Genomic DNA, 25,302 nt, shown 5'->3' with positions numbered 1-25,302 from the left:
CAATGTTGTACAGTGGTCCCTCGACTTACGAATTTAATCCATTCCGAATGCACATTCGTAGGTCAAAAAAAGCAGTTTCCCATAGGAATGCATTGGAAACGGAAAAATTCGTAAGTCGCGTAAACCGCATCTAAAATTTGTAAGTTGAAAAAACCCTATCTAAACCGCAACGGTTTTCCTTTCAGATGTCGGAAAAAACGTAAGCGTGCGGCCATATTTTCATTCGTAACTCAAAATTTCGTAAGTCGAGTACTTTGTAAGTCGAGGGACCACTGTATCATTATCTGCAGTAAGGAACTCCTTGAATTCTTATTGTAGTTTAAGTTGGTATAGAGTTACAATAAGGGATTTTAAATCCTCACCAGGCTGAGGGTGCTTCATGCAATATTTATGGGACAACTCATACTTACAGGACAGGCACAGTTGCTTTTGAAATGTCTTTGATGTTTATATTTAATCTTTGTTATAAAGTGAAAATTAGTGTGCTTTGCAAGAGAAATTCTCAAAGCAACTTCATGCTTTTACAGTCTAAGGTGTGCAACCTCGACTGCTCTACATGTAGGACAGAAGTCTAAAGCAGCAGCAAGTGTGAAGGGAACCATTTATTTTTAACGCATCTGAACCATGCACTCTCTCCAGACAATTAATTGAAGCATATGTTGAATTGCCACCTCGCGTAAACCCTGTGAGGTAGCACATGCGTGAACAGAAATCTGAACCTGTCATCTTGTGAAATACACAGCTTCTGCAGTTGTGTCTGGAATCTTGACAACTCTGTTCTTTTTGTATCTCTGATAATTACAATCCTCCCTGTTGCTTCTGTCATAGGGCCAATTAATATTTACTTTGTGTCAGGTGCAAGGAACTTGTTGCTCTCCAGGTGTTGGATTACACTTGCCATCCTTGGCAGGAGTTGGAGGCTAACAGCTTGAGGTCTCCTCATCCCTGTTCAATATAGTGTCTATATTGTCTATAGTGTCTACCATGGGCGAGATCCACCATCACATCACCAGACATACCAGAATCCCCAACTCTTTTCTCCCACTGCCACCACCACATTCTTTATAAAAGAATATAAAATGTGGCATTGTTACAGAAAACTCGGGTCAGTAATAGGCCAAATCAGGAATTCACAAGAGTTGGAGAAGATTGACAGTAAAAGTTAAATGCTGCTGGGTTTAGTAATTCTTCCATCCTATGTTGGAGGTTTGCAGTGTTTGGGACATTCATGTTCTGAAGACCAGCTTGAAACAAGTTGATTTACTACAGCTGTGCTAGAGGAGAAGCATAAATAAAATTGATCTACTGAAGAACGTGGTAATGTAGGAAAGTATGTAGGAAATGTAGTGTAGGAAAGAACATAGCTGAAAGGTCATTGGCAAAGTAAGGTTTTGAGGCTTGTTGAATGTGGCAGAAGTAACACCAATTGGAGGGTGAATATTTCATGATGAAATTCACTAGACTCTAGCTGGATTAATAATACAAGAGTATGCCTATAATTTAGGTTAAACCTATAATCATAGCATAGATTTGATAGATCTTAAGTATTGCCTGTTTATTTTTTGCATTTGAGGGGTACCTCGTTCAAAGCTTGAAAACTATCCAGGATTCTCATTCTTAAAGGAGGTTCTGGAATATAATGCTGCACCCAGGAATGGGCATATATTTTGACTCTTAAGATGGCAGACTCTCTCTGTTCCAACCCTTATATATTTATATCACCTTTCATGGTATATAGCAGGCACCCCAAACTGTGGCCCTCCAGATGTTTTGGCCTACAACTCCCATGATCCCTAGCTAACAGGACCAGTGATCAGGGATGATGGGAATTGTAGTCCAAAACATCTGGAGGGCCGAAGTTTGGGGATGCCTGGTATATAGTATAGCAGACAGTTTGTCGTAGACTGTATTTTCCATTTTCTTGCAACAGAAATTTCAAAGTAAAGGTAGAAATAGGTAAGCAGCTGTTCGCTTAATTTGCAAGAAGTATGAACAAGTATTCTTCCAGGTTTCTTCTGGTTGATCTAGCAAATCTTAATCCAGGAGCAGCTAATCTTTGTCCCTCCAGATGTTGGCAAACTAACTTATTGGCCCATGCTGGCTGGGGCTGATTAGATGCAATATCTGGTTAGCTCCCCTCCTTGGACAAAAACATTTCGAGTGGTATTTCTGGCACTTTTTCTTATTTAACACTCCTACCAATAGTATGCTGAAACCACAGGCATTTAACTGCAGAGGCTTAAAATCATCCTGCAACAAGTGTAGAAGTGCTTTGGGGATTGGCAATAATGAGCAAGGTCAAGAAGCAAGGACATGGACTGTTAAAAATTAATAAGGCACAGTTAAAGGGGGATTTAAAGAGGGAACAGAGTGGGTGACCTGCACCAGATTAACAACAGGCAGAGGGTAGGGAAAGACTTTCAATATGGATAAGTAAGGTGGGGGTGTCCATTCAGGCATTTTCCTGAACACGCAAGGCCCAACACGCATGGTTTAAGGGCCACATACACAAGCCCTGTCTCACTGAGCTCCTTAAACCATCACAGATACAGCACAAAGGAGGACTTCTAAGCATTTGTAAGCATACAATGGCCCAGTCTGCATGCAGCACTAAGGCAAACCATGCTGAAGCATGAATGTGTGCAGCTACTCACAGGCTAAACCAGGGCTGCTTCACCTTTCCCATGGTCGTCCTGCTGACACATTACCAATAGCTGAGCCCTGGTTTGGCTTAGTGCAAGCCTAGGTAAGCCAAGAACAAACCCTGGTTACAGCTTTTGTCTGGCATTAAAGCCCAGGTTCAGACAGACCATGGTTTAGCTCTAGGTAGCATAATAGCGGAACTGGGAGAAGATCAAATCAGTAGTGTTTTCCCTCTTAATCACTGTTATCAGCAGATAAATCTTATTTTTTCACATGTTCATGCAAGAATGTACACACTGGGGCTGCCCATATTTTGTCTTCAACAGTTCTTGGGGGGCCCACTAGGCTCATATAGCTGAGCAAAGCAATAGACCTATTTGAACAAGGTACAAACATCAGAACCTACAGTTTATATATGAAGGTTTACAGTCCACTCCCTCTTTCAAAGGCATTTGTGTTCCCATACTCATTTACCTGTTGCTTAAACTTGTGCTCTAGTCAACTTGTGACTATGCTACTGCAACTTTCTCTTGCACTTTTCCTCCCATGTCACTTTTCCCAAATATACTGTGTATCTAAATATATAACATTTACACAGATTTATCCTCTCACCCCAAAGCGGCCCTTTGAACGTGAATCGTTTCTATGCTGTGAAGCATGCATAACTGGAAATTCAGAACTTCATTACATAGAGACAGCCAACTAGAAAAATAAATCAATTGCAGTATTAAGAGCAAATGAGACAAATGCTGTATTTTTCAAGTTCTGTTTACACTTCAGTACATTACCAGAAGACTTCAGAATTACTGCAGATTACCTTTTACATACTCTGGGGGTGGGGTGGGGAATCGACACTTCACATATGGTCATGATTTTCATTTATTTAAGCACAATTATTTTGGTTTACATAACAGCGCCCCCCCCCCAACAATGCCTGAGAGCAGGTAATTGTGTCAAATCATTTTTGGAATGCTAACTTTTGATATGGATATTTGTGTAGGGTCAACATAGTGTGTTCAATTTTGGCAGCTTGTCAAGGAAAATCTTTTCGAAAGGCAACAGCAATATATTGACAGGGCATACTACTTGCTGAGAATACCAATCCCTTCTAGTTCCAATTCTTATATAAATTCAGTTTAAACAAAATACCCTTAATCAAAAACCATATGAGAAGGAAACAAGATAATTTAACTTTAAAAGAGCATTAAACATTGATTGCTTTCCTTATTAGTGTAAAAAAAGGGGGCGTATTTGCCGTAAGAACATTCTGGTTATGACAAGTTACAGAGATATGAAAATCTGGTTAACATTCCTAATAGGCATATAAACACTTTTTATCCAATTATCTTTTGTAAAAGCTGGTAGCCAAGCCAGGATTCAAGTTGCATTCTCCTAAGTAGCCCAAATTTCTTGCTTAAGAGAAAGGAACAGATACCAACTTTTTTTTTAGTCTACTTCCACTTTAAGTCACATATTAGTGCTATATGATCTGAAGGGTGTGAAACGCTTGGTAAGGCCTGATGAGTGGTTACTTCTTCATGACTTGGCAGTGGAATTACTTGTTCAACCTCCAAAGCATTTGCATCAATAAAAATGTAGTCCAAACATCCATGAAAGCCTCCAACATAATTAGTATAAGCTGGTTCACCACAAGCACTTTTCAGTCTGAATGGATGGGCTAAAGACATTGTGCAGCGCTCCTCTTCTCCATTTGAGCCCCAATCCTCATGCTCTTCAGCAATGCTGCCACAATTGATGAAACTATATGCTCCACTTGATGGTGTGCTATTAAAATCCCCACAGAATATGACAGGAGTAGAAGGATATATGTCATGTGTTACATGCCTAATATGAGACAATGCTATTGCAGCTTGGATCAGACGGATGTTCCCACCTAAGGAGAAAATAAAAATAAGGACCTATTTTTAACCTTCAGGCTTAAAGTCATTTCAATCAATAAGACTTAAAATTCAGATTAAGTCATTCAACATCCACCCCAAACCATCTGAGGAATTTTTATCACCACTTACAAATGCAAGTCATTTCAAAAAAGTCAAGTCCTAGTTTAGCTGAGACATCTTAAGCACTAACACACACACACCCATCCTAAATAGTATTTAACCCCATCCACGCTTAACAACAGCTCTTCTGCCTCACATATGTAGTTACAAATCACAAGGGTGTGGCAGGGGTACCATGGTTCTTGAACTTAATCTGTTCTGGGAGTCCGTTCAACTCCCGAAACTGTTCAAAAACCAAGGCGCAGCTTCCAATTGGCTGCAGGAGCTTCCTGTACTCAATCAGAAGCTGCATCGGATGTTTGGCTTCTGAAAAACGTTCGCAAACCGGAACACTTACTTCCGGGTTTGCAGTGTTCGGGAGCAGATTTGTTTGACAACTTAGCAATTTGGGAACCATGGTACCGCTGTATTTCTTTTCCTTTGAAATTACATACATTTGTCCAGCTATTAGGCTAGGAAGCATTTTCCTTATTGAGACTACTCAGGATGTCAGTTCAGTCAACTGCTCTCATGGAAGGATTTACACATTGCATATGTATTACTACTTGATAACCCGTGGGGCTACCCGTGCATCTGAGCTGGAAATTGCAACTAATGCAGCATCTGTTCACAGGAGAGTGTTGCACTGGTTGCCAGTTTGCTACTGGGCCAGAGTCAAGGTTATTTTGCTAGTTCACAAAGCCCTAAACAACTTGGGATCTTAATACCATGACCACTGAGATCCTATGATTGGATACTTCTGGTGATTCCCCACACCAGGAATCATTCCTGCCTACTTTTATATGTCTCCAGAAAAATATGTTATCCAGAGGTCTTTGAAACATGGATTCTAAACCACCACCACCCCTAAGCTTTTACTGATGGCATTGTAATTTTGTTTGTTGTTTACCTCATGCTGTATTTTTTATGAAAATGTGGCCTAGAAATATTGAAATACATAAATATAATGAATTTATAACCCACCCCAGGGCCCAAAATATACCCTAGAATGGTTCATAGTATTGTTAACAGAATTACCTTTTGGGTGCCAGTATAGGTGGGTGTTGGCAACACAAATCTTTTTTGAAGAATCGTTTGTTGACTGAAGAACAGAAACCTACAAACAACATGGAAATTACGGTAAGGCAGAAAGTACTGTAACTTGGCAACGTGCATCTATCTTGTGTGCATTCAGCTTTATGCATGTGGTGATAGATAGATATAGATAGCAGGTGGAAAGGGGGCAGGAAAAATGACTTGGGCAACCTCATCCACCATTGAACCCAATTGATTTTTACTATACATGATTTTTGCTTTAGGTGTGAATCCCGGCTCATAACTCCTGCATAAGTTGCAGGTTTACTGTATTTTAAAACTGACTTCTTATAACAATTCTATGCTAATGAAGCTACCGGCCTAAAATTATAGATGTGATGTGCGGGTCTCTTATTCACCCCACCCCCACTGTCAACCAGCTGTTTACAAGTAGTGTTTGAAACTCCCATTGATCTAGGCGTGTTTTGTGACTGGGAATTTCATTAGCACGAGCAGTTTCTGAGCTCTGGGCACAGCACCACAACTAAGATTTCAGATTAAAACTGCAGAGTGGAAGGAAAGGAGGAGCTTTTTCTGCTCCCCACTTCTGGCTACTCTTTGAAGACTAGAGAAGAGACCCTCTCAAGAATATTAGGGGAGTGGGCAGAGTAAGGCCTAGACCATGTGAAAAATGAACATAATATTTTACCCGCAGTTCATTCATTTTCAGCACTGTATTCTTGTTATAAAAAAGCACACCCATTCCATTGTTGCGCCCGTAACCTAGGTTTAAGGTACCATTTAGTTCCTAGTTTTCATATCTCACTTTCTAACACTGCTTACAAGTATTAAGTGGAACTCCATTTAGAATTGCTAGCTGTAACTCCAGCCTAGCATTCCTTCATTTGACATCAAAGTTGTACAGCAGGAATAGGGAACCCTCCTGCCCCTGACCCCCAGAGGCTGCTGAACTACAACTCCCAACATTCCTGACTATTTGGCTCTGCTGGCTGAGGTGGCTGGAGTTGGAGTCAAACAGCATGTGGAGGGCTACAGGTTCCCTACTTATGCTCTAGAAGAAGAGAGACACTAACAGACAACAATGCAATGTCTGCTTGGGGATTTAGGATACATGACTGATGGTCTATTTCTGATGGGTTTTGTTTTTTTAAAAAAACAAAGTTCTGCTCATACGTAGCCATAGATCGGGGTGGAGAACTTTCTATTCCTTTATGGGCAACCATTTGGAGGCTGAATGTCTGAGATGGGCTGGGCAAGAAGTAAAAGAAAGTGACCAGAGCAATGGATGTGACTCTTACTATTATGCAGCAGACTACATTCTTGACACACACAAGAATCAAAGGTTTCCATATCCCCTCCCCCAACATAGAAATCTCCATTCAAGGCAAGCAAGAGGCATTGCTACAATTCAGACACATTCCAGCAAGACAAAAGGACCTGAAGAGGGCCTGGAACAGGAACACTAAGGTGTGTGACCTGGAGATGGGTTCTGATCTGGGGAGAGTATTGAGGGGAGAGCAGTTGGCCCCAAAACAATGGGATGTAAAGGGAAGCAGCCTGGTGCACCTTTATGGGAGAGACAGCTTCGAAAAAGGTGTACCTATTCAATTTCTGCATGAAAAGTACAGGAAGCCTGTCTTTCTCTCGATCTGGTCCCCCTACTTAACTTAGAGCCAACTCCCGCCATTCCCTTTCCCCCTAAAGCAAGCATGGCCAAACTTGGCCCTCCAGCTGTTTTGGGACTATAACTCCCATCATCCCTGGCTAACAGGACCAGTGGTCAGGGATGATGGGAATTGTAGTCCCAAAACAGCTGGAGGGCCAAGTTTGGTCATGCCTGCAAAGGAACAGGCAACCCGCAGCACCCCACTCTCCCTTTAACTTATACCTGCAACACAGAGGACCGCTGGTGCACTTTTCCCTGCACCTCCGGATAGGGGGCCAGCTTGTCTCGCAGTTCTTTGTGCAAGGGATCCTCGAGCAGCGCCTGGTTCAAGGCGATGTCGTGCTGGCTAAGGAGGCTGAACTTGTCCCTTCGGTAGAAAGTGGCCAGGCCCTCGTGCTGCTTCTCCTTGATCTTGAAGAGGCCCTCCAGGCCGAAGGCGTCCAGCGCGGGCCCCAGGCTGTCGGCGAAGACAGACTTGTCCACCTCCTGCAGGCAGATGATGTCGGCGCTGTAACCGACCAGCTCCTTCTTCAGCAGGTTCTGCCGGTAGTCGAGCTCCAGCGAGTAGGGCGCGCAGTACGGGTAGAGCACGGTCCGCGATAGCTCGGTCTGCGCGTAGACGTCAGCCAGGACGTTGTAGGTGACGGTGCGAATGAGGCCCGGCCCGGTCACTTTCTTGGTGTACAGGTGCCGCGCGTCGAAAGTGCAGGCACCCGGCCCGGCCTCCACGGGGCCGCTGCTCTCCACTTCGCGGGGCAGCCCGTAGCGCCGCTGCCCGTTGCCCGGCGTGCAGACGAGCTTGAGGCGCAGCCCGATGTGCGCGTTGCTGGGCGTGAAGACCCGCTCGGCGCCGCCCGGAGCTTCCACCCAGCCGCCCGGAGCTTCCACCCCGGTAGCGGCAGTCGCAGCCGCCGTTCCTACGGCCGGCTCGGCCTTCTGCTCCTGGTACCAGCGGAAGAGGCAGTCGCGGGGCGAGCCGAACTCGGCGCGCAGCTTGGGGCACACGGGGAAGCCGGCCAGGAGCGAGCGCGGCAACTGCAGCTCCGTCAGCGCCGGCGGGTTGCGCTCCACGCGGTAGCGGGCCTCTCCGATCTGCAGCACGGCGCCGTCCTGCCAGGCCTCGGCGTTGGGCACGTCCTCGGCCACGGCCTCGCCGTCCTGAGAGAAGAGGCAGACGGCGGGCGGCGGAGGCGGAGGCACGGCAGCCTCGGCCTGCGCCTTCTTGCTCTTTTTGGCCGCTTTGGCGTGGCCTTTGCCGGCGTTGTTGGCGATGCGCGCCAGCGCCCGGCCCAGCGGCTCCGCCTGGTCGCGCTGCATGTGCCGGGCGCTGCCGTCGCCCAGCACGAAGGACACGCTTAGCTTAGGCTCGGCCGGGACGCAGCGCACCACGGCCCGCTCCATGGCAGGCAGCGCGCCGCTGGCGGGGCCCGAACCGCTCGGCCGCGGCTGCGGCTGCCGCCGCCTCCTCAGGCCGGGAAGGGCTCTCAGCGTGCCGCGGAACAGGCGCCACATGAACTCGCAGCCGCCACGCCAGCACCATTCGCGCCTCTCAGCCTCGCTCTCCGGCTCTCCGGCGGCTCCTCCGTTGCCAGGCAGGACTCAGCCACTTTGGCTGCCCCGCCCCGCAAGGGACGATGGGAAAAGCCGGGGCGAGAGGCGAGGAGGGCCGGAGCAGGAAACGCGGGGCCTGCTGGGAAATGGTGTCTACGCCTCCCTTAAAAGGGGGTGGGGGGAACCGGGAGCGTGGAGTGAGATGAACCCGGAAGTTGGTAACCTGTGAATCTATCAATAAATCTTATGCGGAGGGTTTGGGGGTTGCGGAGTTGGAGTGGAACAAGCCGGAAGTGCTTGATCGTTATTTCCCAAATCTCATTTTACGTATTTCGCAATTATAGTGAACAAAGGTTGGACTTGCAACAGAACGCTGCAGCCGTTTTTTATCAGCCGACGCTCCATGCTAGCTGAGCATGCCCTTTTTTGTGGGGTGTGTGTGTGTGTGTGTCCTCCCATTTAAGGGATTTTTCTCTCTTTTTTGTTCTGTTACAATTCTTGGGGCTCCCGCCTCCAGTCCTGCTAAGACTTACCGCTTTGTGTGTGGTGGTAGTTCTCTACTAGTATATGCAGGTCGGATGTACAGCCAAATGTAGCCGTGTGCAGCGTTCAGGCTTCTCTCAAGCCTGCTGATACTCCCCTTTTGTGCATGGGTTGTGCCATTTTGGCTACCTAAGGAATGACACAACCTGAACATCTGAACCAGAGCGAATGGGGGAACATTTCAACTTCCCATAACACTGTTAAGGGGCCTTAGAATGGCTACCTTTGGGGGGGGGGGACGACGACGACTTTTCATTACATTACAACTTTACATTGCAATACATAAAGAGTTTCAGTGGATTAAATTGAGAAATAGTTTTTGCCTGTTAATGTGACTTACAAATGCTTGGATGTCTGTGTTATCAACAACTGTTTCGTGAGTTAGAATAATAGAATTGTAGATTTGGAAGGAACCACCAGGGTCATCCAGTCCAACCCCTTGCAATGCAGGAATCTCTTACCCAACGTGAGGCTTGAACCACAACCCTGAGATTAAGAGTCCCATGCTCTACCAACTATTAATTATGTAATTAGCACTGACCGTACTTTTCTGCACTTTATTTCCTCTCACCCCCAGTGCTCGGGCTCCCAGGGCTCGCATGTGACCCTTGAGCGCCTGCACCGCCCACAGGGGCGGGGCATCCCTCCCGGGTGTTCTCCCAGCACTGTGCCCTGCGCTGCTTTTTCCGGCAGCGCTTGGTCCGCTGGAGGGTGGCCATGGCTGAGCAGGAGGCGGCAGCTGGGGCACCTGCAGGCCCACGGTTGGGCCACCCTCTGGAAACTGCTGCCCAGTGCAGACCACCCTCTCCGCCCCGCTTAACTACAATACTGCTCACCCCACTGTTTATTTATTTTTATTTATTTAACCAGATGTAATGTAATGCTCAATCAAAAAACCCAAAAGTTTTATATAAAATTTTAATTTTAAAATACTTATAAAATCAGAAGAGACATAATAAAATTATCAAAATATAGATAAAATCAACCATTTTCTTGGTAGACTTACCTAAACAAAAGTGATTTTAGCAGATATGAACAACAATAGAATGAAGTGGCCCCTGTAGTATGAATCGGCATACAATTTCCCTCCCCACAACCATTCATGACTCAAGATAGCAATTCATACTGATAGAAGTAAATCAGTCCATGAAAGTTTATGCCCTCACGAATGTGTTAAGTCTTTATGGTGCCATAATACTCTTCTTTTTGCTTCCGGTTAATATGGCTACCATTCTGGCCGCCTCTGTTGGATTGGACCAAAAGCCAAATAGCTGAGCATTAAAGTCTCCCCGCAGTCTCCTACCCGATCCCTATTGGAAGCCAACAAGCAATGAAATAAAATAATAGACAAAAGCATAAGGGGCCTCTCTAATCTGTTTTAGAATGCTGTTGAAAAGGCCTCCTTCTCTTTCATTCTTACCCACTACGGTACATCTCTGTTGACGGGAACAAGAAGGGTATCAGAAACTGAGCAAAAGTCATGAGCAGTTTCATGTGAGGTTGGGGGAAGCAGTTCTTCACTGATTCAACACTAGCTTGAGACAGTACCTTGGGTTTAGCTTGAAAACAAACTGGAAATGAATTAAGCTGATTCATAAACAGCACAATATATTTCCTGCTATGCCCAGAAAAAACTCCAGCCACACAATTTTGAAGTGGTTAAAGCTGTAGATTGTCTTCAAGGACAGCACCATCTAAGTGCATTAAAGTAATCCAGCTTGGAAGTGATTGGGGTTGCAATCATATTGCAATCCTGGCTCCTACATTTGAGGAGACATGTATGATTCTACTGCAAAGTCTGGATGCAGGCCTAGCAGTTCATTCGAACAGATTGCAGCGAACCTCCAGTTTTGCATGTCGCCTTCGTCGCCAGTGAAATATACTCGGAGTCGAGAGTGAATTTCATGCTCTTTATTCAGCTCATATTCATCAAGGAGAAGAAGAGAAGACGAATGGCTCTTTTCCCAAAACCATCTGCTTATATACATTATTTACACAATGGGCCTTGCGTGATTGGCTACTTCAGGGCTACACCTGTGGGCCAATTATATTGTGGATTGACTTCTGCCTGCAGCCTGATTGGCTGCTCCTACAGGCCAATCAGGTAGCAGATTCACTTCTGCCAGCCGCCTGATTGGCTGCTCCAGCAGGCCAATCAGGTTGCGGATTCACTTCCACCTGGAGTTGGATTGGGTAGCTCCTGCTGATTCTGAATCCTATTGTTCTAGGATTCAGCTCAGTACATAACAGAACTGTAGTTCAGTTCAGTGGCAAAGCACACACTTTGCACGCATAAAGTCCTGGGTTCAAACCCTGGCATCTGCCGGTAGGGTTTGGGAAAGGCTGAAACCCTGCGTGGCCGCTGCCCACGGTATAAGACACCTTGCTATGTTCCTATGAAGACTGCGCTGTGAAGCTATACCCAAGTCTACCTCTGAGCTCGTGTACGGTGCATTTCCTACACACACTGAAGTAATGCAGGCACTTGGGCAGTCTAAGGATTGGTTTCGGGGCCAAAGAGCCCAGCCACCTCTTTTATTATAATTGTGATTATGATTGTGAACAAAATAAAGGGAGCGTCAGCAACTCACTTCAGCAAGCCACGTCGTCTTCCAGCAGATCTGCATTTCTTCCCCAGAAGCCTCCCTTTCTCCGGCTCCGCTCAGCCTCCGGCTCCGCTCAGCCTCCGGCTCCCTCTGCCGGGCGCCTTCCCTTGCTGCGCCCTGCGGGCTCCATCATTCAGAGCCGGATTCCAGCGTCCGCTCGCGAAGGAGCCTGGGGGAAATGGCCGGCCTCCCGTCGCCATAGCAACCCAGGCGTTGTTGACAACGCGCTGCTGCTGCTGCCGCCGGCGACGAACCGCGAAGCCGCGTGTGTGGAGCTCGGCGTCGCCGCAGCTCAAGCCCGTTCCTGTCTCCCCCCCCCCAAAAGGGGCAGCAGACCCTCCGCCGCCCGCCAAACTTTCGCCCTTCTTGTGGGGCTCCAGCGCTGAGAAAGGTAAGCAGCCGGGAGGCGAGCGAGGCAGGAAGTCAGCCGGCCAGGGGGCGGGGAGCGTTGGCACCGCCAGCAAGGACATGCTGTTTTGTTTTGTTTTGTTTTACATTTGCATATTGCCCTTCATCTGTCCATCTCAGGGCAATTCACATAAAAAGCATAAAAAGACAAGATAAAATCTCAAAACACATACCATAATAAAAACAAGAACAGAACAAAACAAAACAAGAACCTCCTCTTATAAAACATCCTCCTGGGTTTTTATCAAACGAGATGAGCTGCTTAAAAGCAACATTCCTTGGCCTCCAGCAACCCCACACATTGCTGTGGGAGAGGAAAACACTGCTCACAAGGTGGTGCAGGTGCTAACTATTCAGCATGTGCCATGGCACTGATTGAGAAAAGGTTCTGGAACAAAATCCCAGTGCAGATGGATCTCTCCCTTGCCGCCCCCTTAAAGCCAAGACAGTTACTACAGGGCTAGACAGGGGCTCTTTTGCTTTCTCCACCTCACCCTCCATAGCAGCTGCTCTTCTGTCTTCACAGCCTCTTGAAAAGTGACTGGACTAACATTGGTCTATCTGGCAAGCTTAGCGCTGCTTAAAAGTGACTTGTTCTCCAGAATTGCAGGTGTGATTCTTTCCAAACCCCACATAAATATACCAGGGGTTGAACCTGTGGCCTTCAGTGAGCTACAAGATACTACCCAATCCTATGCATGTTTTCTGCTTGGAAGTTAAGTGCCACTAAACCTGCAAACCTGTGCATGCTTACTTCAGAGTAAGCCACAGTGAATACAGAGGAATTTACTTCCAAATAAATAAATACATATAAGATTGGGCTTGCAAACAAACCATTAGGAAAGGACAGTTCTATCCACATCAAGCTCTGCTCCCTCTTATTACATCAGTTGGCACAAGATTTCACTCCTAAATGCAAATGCAATATTATGCATGCTTACCTGGGAGTAAGCACTGTTGAACAGAAAATCATGCTGCCATCTAACAGAACAGTTCTGAAAAGGGAAGGGCTCTTGTCATTAGCCCCAGTCAATGGCAGTCTGGATCACTTGCACACAAGTTTGCAAGGCACTTTGAGGATAAAATTGCTTACCTCTGTGCTGAGATGGACTCTAGAGTAAATATAAGAATGCCTGTTCCACTTTTATAGGATCAGTTTCAGCTTTTGGATCCTGAGCATGTGGACAAGACACACAGTGGTGTGGAGTATCATGTGCTCTCTCGACCCTTTTCCTATCTGACTTGTGTGATCTAGCCAAAAGGGGCTGGCTGAATGGGTCTGATGTGTGATGAATGCATTGCTGCAGGGAGAGGGTGGTGCCTGCCAGTCTGAAGGAGGCAGTGGTGCAACCACTGCTTTAAAAACCCAGATTAGACCTGGACGTTTGCAACAATAACTGCCTGATTGCAAATATCCCCTTCTTAGGAAAAGTGGTCAAGCGGGTGGTAGCAGTCCATCTCCAGGCAAGGCAGAGGCATAGCTGGGGGGGGGCAGAGGGATGGAGGGCACTGGGCCCCACACCATGGGGGGCGGCACTTACTGCGGGGCCTGCAGTGCACCCGAACCACGCAACTCTCCTGGGAGTGACATGGTGGCTTGGGTGCCTGCAGGTTCTGCTCTGCTCGAAATGGCAGTGTGGGGCTTGTGTTTGCCTGCCACCTCCCCCTCAGCCACCCTACAGCTGAGGGGGAGGGGGAGGACAGACTCCTTGGAAGCTCCGAGTAGCGCATCCTGTCCCAGCTTGCCCCACCTCAGGGCGCAGGACTTGTGCACCATCCCAGGCACTTGAGCGGCTAGCTACACCACTGTCTCCAGGTACTCCAGGAAACAGTTTATGTAGCTCAATTCCATTCTGGGTTCAGGCCTGGTTTGGGAGAAGAATCAGCCTTGGTTGCTCTGATGGATGATCTTTATTGGGAAAGAGACAGGGAGAGTGTTCCTGTTGGTTCCCCTCAATCTCTCAGCTGTCTTTTATACTATCAGCCATGGTATCTGTGAGTAGGGAGCTGTGACACAAGAGTGCTGTACTCTGTAGTAGAGTACACAAAGTAACACAAAGTGACATTTGGTGGTGCCTACTTGACCCCTTTGGGCTGTGGAGTACCATGGGGTTCTATTTTGTCTCCAATGCTGTTTAACATTTCTATGAAGCCATCGGAAGTGGTCATTAGAGAACTCCGAAATGTCAACAGTATATTGATGATACTCAGCCCTGTATCTCTGTACCCATTGAATCAGGTAAGTTTTCACAGCTCTTGGATGAGTGCTTGGATGTGGGGTGGGGAGTGGGGGCTGGATAAATTAAAATGGAATCCAGAAAAGAGAGGGTCCTTTGGGTAGGTAGTTCCAGGGTCAAGGAGTTGGGGATGTTGGCAGTTCTGGATACAGTTGCATTCCAGAGGTGCAGAGGAACAGGTACATAAACTGTAGGTGCTCTTAGAGCCATCATCATCATTGGAGGCTCAATGCAAGTGCAGTTTAATCAAATGAACATTATCTCCTTGCTATTTTAGATGTCAGCGCCAGGAAAATCTTCACGCTCCCCTGACACCGACGATGACGATGCATGGAATGTTCAGCTGCCACCTATAGCTTTGCCCTCCACATCCCAGGGTTTGACAGAAAAACAAAAAAAACTAATGCGATACCGAAGAGTCAAGGAACAACAGAAGATGCTTAATCAGATCATGTAATATTCCTGTCTCTTTTTCCTATGTATTATATGTGGTATTGTCAGTCTAAGACATAAACAGGGCCATACTGAGTACCCCCAAACTCACACCTCCAGTGACAAGCAGACCCTCCCCCAGCATCAGATTATACAGTATGAGCATCTGCAGAGAGATGATAGAATCATAGAGTTGGAAGAGACCACAAGGGCCATCCAGTCCAACCCCCTGCCAAGCAGGAAACACCATCAAAGCATTCCTGACAGATGGCTGTCAAGCCTCTGCTTAAAGACCTCCAAAGAAGGAGACTCCACCACACTCCTTGGCAGCAAATTCCTCTGTTGAACAGCTCTTACTGTCAGGAAGTTCTTCCTAATGTTTAGGTGGAATCTTCTTTCTTGTAGTTTGAATCCATTGCTCCGTGTCCGCTTCTCTGGAGCAGTAGAAAACAACCTTTCTTCCTCCTCTATATGGCATCCTTTAATATATTTGAACATGGCTATTATATCACCCCTTAACCTTCTCTTCTCCAGGCTAAACATGCCCAGCTCCCTAAGCCGTTTCTCATAAGGCATCGTTTCCAGGCCTTTGACCATTTTGGTTGCCCTCCTCTGGACACGTTCCAGCTTGTCAGTATCCTTCTTGAACTGTGGTGCCCAGAACTGGACACAGTACTTCAGGTGAGGTCTGACCAGAGGAGAATACAGTGGTACTATTACTTCCCTTGAGATGCTATACTCCTATTGATGCAGCCCAGAATTGCATTGGCTTCCCCCTCATTCCTTATTTCTCCATCCTCAGTAAAGCTTCTTAATTTGATATTTTGAAATCAGTGACTGGGGAGTTACTTGGTAGCTGTCTCTTCCAAAACTGAAAATTAACCAGCAGCTCTTGGAGTTTTTTTGTTTTTTGCTCAGGTACTAGAGTGGATTGAGAGATGATGGCAGATGTGTAAACTGGAGTGTTACAGCTTGGTATTGCCTTCAAGCCAATTGAGCATATTTGTAGCACCTTCCCCATGCATGCATTCCCCATGCATTTGGTTCAACATCTGAGTGCCTTCTTCATGTGCTGCCAATAACTGAAGTGCAGTTGCTATACAATAGAAGTGTGGCATTTGTCGTAGTGGTGCCAGCTTTATGGAGTGTCCTTCAGGAATGCACACCTCCCCCAAACCTCAGGGAAAACAAGTATCATTTTACTACTTTGTAGTGTGATATTTCTTATTCTGGTGATTTGTTTGTTTGTTATTTAGTAAGTAAGTATACCACCCTTCACCCAAGGATCACAGGGCCATTTACAGACAGTATAAAAACACAAAAATACCCCCCTCCCAGTTTAAAAGGCCATAGGTTGTTTAATTAGCCACCTTGTCAAAGGCCTTGCTGAAATCAACATATGCTACATCCACAGTGTTCCCTTCATCTACCAGGCTTGTGACTCTGTCAAAAAATGAGATCAGATTAGTCTGAGATGACCTTAGCACATAGAGTTGTAAGTGTGAAGACCCCTTTCATGCAAAAGTTTGTGCTGTATACATGGACATCGAGGGGAGGAGTTACTCAGTGCAGCCCACTGCAGATATAACAGGTTATATCTTTTAATAATAATATAGTAATAGAGCAGTTTAAATTAGTGGCCTACTACACTATGGGACACAAGATTTAGCCAATCAGCATTGTGTAATTTCAGATTCTACTCCAGTAAAGAAAAATTTTCTTGGTCCTGGGGAAGATGGATACATATACCGTAACAATACTTCTATAGCAGGCTCACTACCCAAATTATGTACATCAATACACATACATTTTCAAAACAAAAATAAAAAAATCATTCCAGTAGCACCTTAGAGACCAACTAAGTTTGTCATAGGTATGAGCTTTTGTGTGCATGCACACTTCTTCAGATACCTGAAGAATACCTGAAGAAAGAATACCTGAAGAAAGATACAACACTTCTTCAGGTACCTGATATTCTTCAGGTATCTGAAGAAGTGTGCATGCACACGAAAGCTCATACCTATGACAAACTTAGTTGGTCTCTAAGGTGCTACTGGAAGGATTTATTTATTTATTTATTTATTGACTACGTCAGAGCAACACTGCTACCTACCTGTAACACATACAGTTTGTTACTGTCAAATGTATGTTGCAAACATTTCAATTTAGTGTAGTAAATTGTTGCAATTTACTACACTAAACATTTGTTGCAATTTACTACACTAAGTATATGTTGCAAACATTTCAATTTAGTGTAGTAAACAGACATCAGAGGTACACCAGGGAATTTAGAATACTGGGCTATTGCCTTCTGTTGTCTGACTGTTGTATACCAGTAAATCATTAATTTTATTGGATTAGGATCTGACCTGAAAGTAAGTTCTACAAAGATACACTGAGAAAATATGGATAACATAATGAATTACTATCTAACCTGGCCCACCTTTACATAATTTAGTTTGATTATTGCTGAGTGCCTATATGCTGAGGGAATAATTGTGGAAGGGAACAGACAAAAGACTAAGGGACCATTTCTTTTGTTGTATCTTGTATTTCTCTTCAAATCATTGTTTACAGTTTTCAGATTTAACTGAAAATTTTACTTCAGAATTAAACAGGCCAAAATAGAGTATGAAGACGCCACAGATGAATTTCTTAAAAGAGAAGCCCCGGCTCCTATTCCACAGTTGCCTTTAACTGTACGTTTCTCATTTATTGAATAATTTCTTTGTGTTCTGTTGTTGCTGTTGTTAGATTATTGCAACACGATATGTGTGGTGGGCAGGCACAGTGCATTAATGACTTACTGTCCTTTTGAACATAACCCAGCCTTGTCCCTTCCTTTGTCTTGGAAAATCCCTATTGCAGGCCTGCATTAAGAACCTTGCCAACGAGTTGGTTCTAAAAGCTGTTTTCCCACATAATAACCAGCCAGATTTTCTGGTTTATAATGATTTACTGTGAGTTAGCAGCATGCTAATGCATGTTACGGACCCAGGTGGCGCTGTGGGTTAAACCACTGAGCCTAGGGCTTGCTGATCAGAAGGTCGGCGGTTCGAATCCCTGTGACGGGGTGAGCTCCCGTTGCTTGGTCCCAGCTCCTGCCAACCTAGCAGTTCGAAAGCACATCAAAATACAAGTACGGTAGATAAATAGGAAGCGCTACAGTGGGAAGGTAAATGGCGTTTCCATGTGCCAGAAGCGGCTTTGTCATGCTGGCCACATGACCTGGAAGCTATACGCCGGCTCCCTCGGCCAATAAAGCGAGATGAGCACGCAACCCCAGAGTCGGTCACGACTGGACCTAATGGTCAGGGGTCCCTTTACCTTTACCTTTTTTAATGCATGTTACCTGGTTGCTCCCATTTTGCTTAGCCCCCCCCCCCCCAGCACAAGCAGGATAATGAAACTGGAGAGCCTTGGCTTCCCATTACTTCCACATAAAGGATCTTGGTTTATTTTACCCTAAGCTTAGTAGGAAGTTGTGCCTTGAATTGGTACAAAAGTTTATATAAAGCAAAATCCTAGAAAAACCCATGCATATGCTTTGGTCATTATGAATATTTTAATTATCAAAAGTGTTCATGGGCATATGTGTTTCAAGAATCACATTAGCTTTTGAAAACTCATGCATAGCCATCAATAGGTTGTATCGGAGGCAAATGGTGTTTCAGTCAGCACCAGAGAAGCTTGGAGATGCTGATGATTCTCAGCCCCTATTGACATCAGCAGCCCTTACGTGTATTGCATCTACTAACAAGTCAAGAAGTGCTCAGTAGCATGGTGCTGAATGAAATAACCTCCCCCAGCAGTTATCAGTAAAAACATGCCTACCGTCACTGGACGCCAAATGATTTATTGTTCTATTTTGTGATCATTTCTTAATTTATATAATATATTTTTGTTGCATTTTCCCCACAGATGAACAGTGAGCAGAAACAAATAAGAGTAAGTGTTGTTGTTTTTAACTTGTTGCAAGATTCTGATGGTAAAACACTTTCTAAAGAGGGTGTACATAAGAAATTAGCAATTATTTAAATATGCCCAATATCTATTTGCTGATCTCTATATGGAGAAGTAACATAGGCCTGGTTTGAAGGTCACAGTAAGCCAAACTCTGGTTTACTGGGACCATGTGAACAAGTGAGCTGCTTTTCCCCTCCCTGGTATTCATTACTCATCCACTGTGTGCTGAGGTAAACCAATATAATCTATGCTGTTTTGTATTCTAGGTGTTATAGATTATATAGTCCAGCAACATTTACTTTTTTACTTTTTTGCTAATACATTTTTTTTTTGCATTTAACCGAAAGTAAGTTGCCTAATTTTCTTAATAACTGACCTGGCCTTGTCAACCAGATTGTGTTTATGATCATGGTGTCATTTCAGAACAACTATCTCTTTTTGAAGAACTGTGTTGAAAGTAATCCAGTGGTGCCTATTCAGCAAGAGTGGTTACAGTCCATGCTCACTTTGGTACCTGATAATCTCATGGAAGGCAAGGGCAAAATGAAATTGGTGGAAGAGCTCTTAGCTGAGGTAACAAATGATTATGAAATGAGCATGAAGAGATACATGGGTGAGTTCCACTAGCAATATTGTCTCATGTCTATGCAAGTTATATTCCACCTTATGTTTATGTCGATACTGCAAAACACCCCTTAGCAAGTTATTTTCCCTATATATACCTACAAATGCTTTTGCAGAGCATGAAGCATATTTTATAGCTGGTATTTTATTTTAGAGGAGCAGTAATGTAAATCAAACAATAATAGTTTTCAGCTACATAAAATCTTGACAAAAGAGGTACCAAAAACTACATTGATTTTTGTCTTTATCGCGTTTTCTGCATTCTAATTTTCTTCAAAGCATGCTCTCTTTTTTGTTCTTCATAATTGTTGGTATTTGCATAGCACATCACATACATAGCACCTCAGTACAGTAGCACTTCTGCTTACATTACCGTCGGGTAACGTAAACCTTGGGTTGCGAAAGCGGCAAACCCAGAAGTGTTTCACCATGCGCGCATGCGCAGAAGCGCTCTACTGCGTCGCGCACATGCACAGAAGTGGTCTGCCGCCACACATGCATGCTCAGAAGCAGTCCCTCCAGTTGCAGAAACCTCAGTATCCGACCGGAGCTCTGGAACGGATCCTGTCCGCAACCGGAGGTGCCACTGTAGTGCTGTCAACAACTCTAGTCATTTATTTATTTACATTTATATCCTGCCTTTCCTTCAATGACCCCAAGGCAGTGCACATACCGGTAGTTCTCATTCCCATTTTACAATGATCCTGAGAAGTATTTTAGTCTGAGAAACAATGAGTCCATGGCCAACCAGGGAAGTTCATAGTCCAGCATTCTAAATGCAGGTAACTTGCACCTTAAGCAAGTGTTTGGTTCTGGGGATCCACATGTAAACACTTACCTGGCTTTGGGAAGGAAGTATGAGGGTTCTGGCAGTGTTCTAGAGCCCTCTCCCCACTCAATTCACCAATCCTGGTAAGCAGGGTGCCAGGCTTTGGGGAGAAGCCATGAGAACTCTAGGACACTGCCAGAGCCCTCACACTTCCTTCCCAAAGCCTGCTGCCTGGCTTACCCAGCTTTAGCAAGGAAGAATTAGTGCTCTGGCAGCATCCCGCAGCACTCACACACCGCTTCCCAAAGCTGGGTAAGCCTGTGATCGCAGCTCTGCATGGGTGGGGGTGGGTATAAATAAATGGAGAGTGGGTTTCTTCCACTCTCCATTTATTTATTCCCCACCCCTCCTACCTGCGCAAAGCTGTGATCACGTAAGTACAATAGGCGTAAGATAGCTCAGTTGGTAGAGCATGAGACTCTTCATCTCAGATCCATGGGTTTGAGCCTCACATGGGGCAAAAGATTCCTGTATCGGAGGGGGTTGGACTAGATGACCCTTGTGGTCCCTTCCAACTGTACAATTCTATGATTTAGTGATTCTAAGGTGCGAGTTACCTGTACTACACCACTGCCATTATTATCATCCCTATGGGGTGGGGATGATAGTGGGGACTGAGGCTAAGAGATGGTGGTTTACCTGCTTGTGGGTTTTCCAGGGGTATTTGGATGACCCCTGTTGGGAACAGGATACAAGTGAGTTCATAGTTAAGGCAAGATTTGAACTTGGGATTTTATAGTCTCCACACTGCACCCAGATCTCTGTTTACTTAGCAAATGTGCAAATATAAAATGTATAAGCTGTTTTCCAGTAGTACCTGAGAGAACACTTAAAAAAATGTAACAGTCCTGTTGGTTAGTAGGAAATAAAAAGAAAAACGAGGTAGCATTCTTTAAAGTAATGTTTCCTAATTTATAATATTGTTACTCCCTTCACTTGTATAAATGTTACAATTTATACATATGTTACAGTGCGAAGTGTTCTTGTCAAGCCAAACGTAAAATTGCTTGAATATGAGAAAGAGGAACCTTTGCCGGTTGAACCTGTGTGAGTAAATTAAATTAATGAATGCTTTAGGGTCTAATCAACCTACCATTTGAATGTATATCCAGTACAAGGCACCCTACTCACACCTGTAGTTTGCTGGTGGCTAATATTGAGGTGGTAATTCACTATGAGCTGGTTTAGACATGTAATACTAAGTCTTAGTTTTGTGTTAGAGACATGGGCCTACTCTTGCTTCCCCTGCTTTAGTGCAAATATAAGGAAGAGATTGGAAACATTTTTAAAATGTTTTTTGCTAGCCAAGTTTGTCATTATGTCCAAATTGGGAATTGCAATTAGTTTTAACTATGATTGATCTGAACGATCTATGATTGTAAACCATGGTTTCAGCCATATTTAAAATTAACTACAGTTTGTCCCAGTTCAGACATAATGACAAATTATGGTCACTTGAAAACAAAGGGCAGATTTTTCAAACATAATTTCATAGACATTCCACATCATTATTCCATTTGAGTGAGCATATGCAGTTGGAGCAGCAAAAAGATCGCTGGAATATGAGGCTAGGGGTTGAGAATATAATCTCTTGAAAATTGAGTTGCCATGTCCTTGTATGGAGATGGTAGCTGTACCTTTAAAATGGATTAAGACCGTGAACATGAAATTAGTTACAGCAGGAGGTGTGGGGGTTGTGAGGGTGTGACCCTTGGCAACAAACAGAGGAGGGAATACACTGGCTGCAGCTTTAATCACATCTTTTGTGATTAAATTTGTGGATGCCATGTGCAAGAACTAAATTATGGCTGAAGCCTATAACATCACCAAAGAGAGCATACTTTTTCATGTGTCTTCTGAAACGAATGCAGCATGTGCAAGAACATTATGTTGCAATACTCCCATCCCTTTAAATGGGTCTTATGCAGTAAAAGCTAAGGAAAGGTTGCCTCTGCTTTGACTTGGCAGATATTTAAATGAGCAATGCTGTGGCTTGGATTTGAGTACCGGTACTCCATTGTGATGGATAACCACAAACTGAAGCCTCTTTTTTTAAAACTGGAAACGGTTTATTTTTTATTGGGAAACAGCACTTTCTTTAAATGATCTTAAACATTTAATGTGCTGCAATAGTTGTAACCCCCCCCCCACTTTCCCCTTATTTATAGCATTTGAATTAAATGATTGAGATTATTGGAATCTCAACTTTTGAAATCACAAATGCTTCTGAATACCAGTTACTGGAAACCATAGGGAGGAGAGAATGGCCGCTCACCCTTCCCAGGTGGGTGGTAGTTGTGGACCTTCGCTCCATCCACCATCAACAGCGGCAGAAGCCCATGTGCTTGCCAGCCGTTAAGGGAATTCCCCAGCCAGCTACCGAGCTGGATTCCCTGTCAGAAAGTCAAAACTAAATGGGCCAATCAGAGGCCCTGTTGGAGGGGAAGTGCCTTGCCACCTGGCTTGGCATTGGCTGTGTGCCATGCCCATGCAGGCAGCAATGCACAAAAAGCTGGCTGTGGCTGCTCTCCGCAGCACAGTCGGCCAAAGAGTTGCACTCAGATCTTGCTTGTGGACATCTCATAAGCATCTGGTTGACCTCTGTTGCTGGGCCACAAGGGCCACTGGCCTACTCAAGCAGCCTCTCCTTCTGTTCTTATGTTAGAAGTGTGCACTCTGTCCTCTTAGCTAGAAACTTTCTGAATATTGAAGGATCTTAAGCAGTTGGTGAAATGGTGCAACTTAGATTCTGGCTCCTTGGGTGAGGTATATGATGAACCCGTTACCTGAAAAGTGAGTTCAGATACCAAGGCATCTTCATACATTGGCGATTTTATAGGCAAAAATTATGTATGATCTGCTTCTATTTCTAATTAAGCTTTGTTGCATGGGCTTCTGTTTAATATCTTAATTTTATTCATTTCTTCCTTTCTCAGAGGATTAGACTTCTCCAGACCCTGGCATAAAAGCTTTCTACAAGCAAGAAAACAGATATTTGCAAATCTACATATTCTGCACCCAACTCTAAGAATTTTACTGGATATTGGTTATAAAACCTTTTCAAAGTTACTTGTAGTAGATGTGTCAAATTTCAGGTAAAATTGATGTTGTTGCATTAATCTAAATATGATGTGTACGTGTAATTCTAATTAGGTCCACGTAGCATTAAACTGCAGTTTATTTTAGGTAAAAATTCTATTTAATGTGTCATAATAAGACCACAACTCCTATTGAATTTAATTATATTTACTCCTAGTAAGTGAGTTTAAGGTTGCAGCCTAATATCTTTACATGCTAGTCATGTAAGGCAGCCAAAATGAAACATTGCTGCACTTAGGATATCCTACAACTATTATTTTCCTACATATTAATGGCAAACTCATTCTCTCTCTGGATCCTTATATAGTCAAAGGGGCAGCCCTCATGCAAAAGAGTGAGGTACTGACAGTCTTGGGGGAAACTCCAAGGTTTTCAGAAGTACAAAAATATTTAGTAAAAGAAAACCTAAGTGGGAGGGAAACCAAAAACAGCCCTATGAGTACTGACCATGCTCAGCAGGCACAAAATGCTGACTGTTGAGAGACCGACAGAAAACTGAAAGGAAATGGAGAATGGAATGGAAGTGGGTATCACCGGCTAACTGGAACCCTGAATAGGAGCATGTCATACTGCAATGTTTTGTTGAAGGTCCTATTTGTTATCTTTGGTCTTGTGTTTTTTTGTTTTTTTGCAACCAATGTGCTTAAGTGTCTTGATATATAAGATATGGGCTCAGTATTGAATTCTTTAACATGACATTTTCATTGTGTATACTGATCACATTTTTTTCTGATAAGTAACATAATTAGTTGTGTTTCAATGCAGCTTCCCTTTCCAGACCAGTCTTCTCTTCTTAATATACAGGTCAAAGGGCCCAATTGAGTATGAATCTCTTCAGAATGATGTGTCTATAAATTGCTTAAAAACGGAAGAAAAGTTATTAAACACATGGTACCCGAGGGTTATCAATCTCTTCACTAGAAAAGAAGCACTGGAGGGTGTAAAGCCTGACAAAATTGATAGTTTCTATAATTGTGTGTCTACACTTATGTCTAATCAGGTAAGGCTAATTTTTCATGTCAGTAACAAATGTGTGTCCTATCCAGAGCCTCTGTTGTCCCACTGTGCATCTTCAGAACTCATGCACTTCCCAGATAAGTTAAACAGACGAAGAACCCTCTGCCTTTGTTGAAATGCATGCAAACCCTCTTGTGGAGGAAGTAGAGCTTTGTGTGTGAATCAGAAATTCTGTACCTGCTTTACTCTACTTCTATAGTATGTACTACTATTGCAGAAAGAAGGTGGGAGAAGGGAACAGTAGGGTTGCTATATTTCAAGAATTAAAAGTCCAGACACAAAAGTTGTTGAGCGTTTTTGGGGAAGTCAACATTGAATTTGTATTGGATGTAAATTTGTTAAAACTTTTGGAGACACTCCTTCAGGTATACTGGACCAAGGCCTGAGGCTGTGTGTGTGTGTGTGTGTGTGTGTGTGTGTGTATACACACACACACACACACACACACACACACACACACACACACTGTATATAAGTAGCTGGCCCTGCCATGCGTTGCTGTGGCTCATCCGTGTGATTCCCCCCACTCTGGCTGATCCATGACGTATCCCGCCCCTCCTCCCCCCACCCCGACCCATGACGTATCACACTCCCTTTCCCCCCCCTCGGCTCATCCCTGTGACTG

General features: G+C 44.4%; 2 protein-coding genes across 2 annotated transcripts in view; one reads left to right on the top strand and one right to left on the bottom strand.

The window, feature by feature from the left end:
* Positions 1 to 3,370: 3,370 nt before the first annotated feature.
* On the bottom strand, positions 3,371 to 9,780 carry PDE12 (phosphodiesterase 12). Its single transcript, XM_035106375.3, has 3 exons — positions 7,588 to 9,780; positions 5,682 to 5,760; positions 3,371 to 4,537 (listed from the first exon to the last, which is right to left on the bottom strand). Exons 1-3 carry the CDS (start codon positions 8,875 to 8,877, stop codon positions 4,095 to 4,097), a joined length of 1,812 nt encoding a protein of 603 aa, XP_034962266.1. The 5' UTR covers positions 8,878 to 9,780; the 3' UTR covers positions 3,371 to 4,094.
* A 1,905-nt stretch (positions 9,781 to 11,685) lies between these two features.
* DNAH12 (dynein axonemal heavy chain 12) overlaps positions 11,686 to 25,302 on the top strand; it is a 91,609-nt gene continuing 77,992 nt past the window's right edge. The window contains exons 1-8 of the mRNA XM_035106374.3: positions 11,686 to 12,456; positions 14,988 to 15,163; positions 17,751 to 17,841; positions 19,064 to 19,090; positions 19,532 to 19,721; positions 21,533 to 21,608; positions 23,498 to 23,656; positions 24,465 to 24,660. Of these exons, the coding sequence (XP_034962265.3) occupies positions 14,988 to 15,163; positions 17,751 to 17,841; positions 19,064 to 19,090; positions 19,532 to 19,721; positions 21,533 to 21,608; positions 23,498 to 23,656; positions 24,465 to 24,660 (915 nt within the window). The 5' untranslated portion in view covers positions 11,686 to 12,456. The remainder of the gene's footprint in view (positions 12,457 to 14,987; positions 15,164 to 17,750; positions 17,842 to 19,063; positions 19,091 to 19,531; positions 19,722 to 21,532; positions 21,609 to 23,497; positions 23,657 to 24,464; positions 24,661 to 25,302) is intronic.

Source organism: Zootoca vivipara, chromosome 2 (assembly GCF_965207765.1).
Source record: "Zootoca vivipara chromosome 2, rZooViv2.hap1.1, whole genome shotgun sequence".
Lineage (NCBI taxonomy): Eukaryota > Metazoa > Chordata > Lepidosauria > Squamata > Lacertidae > Zootoca > Zootoca vivipara.
Note: the sequence above shows the minus strand (reverse complement) of the source record. Positions and strands in the feature narration are given on the sequence as shown.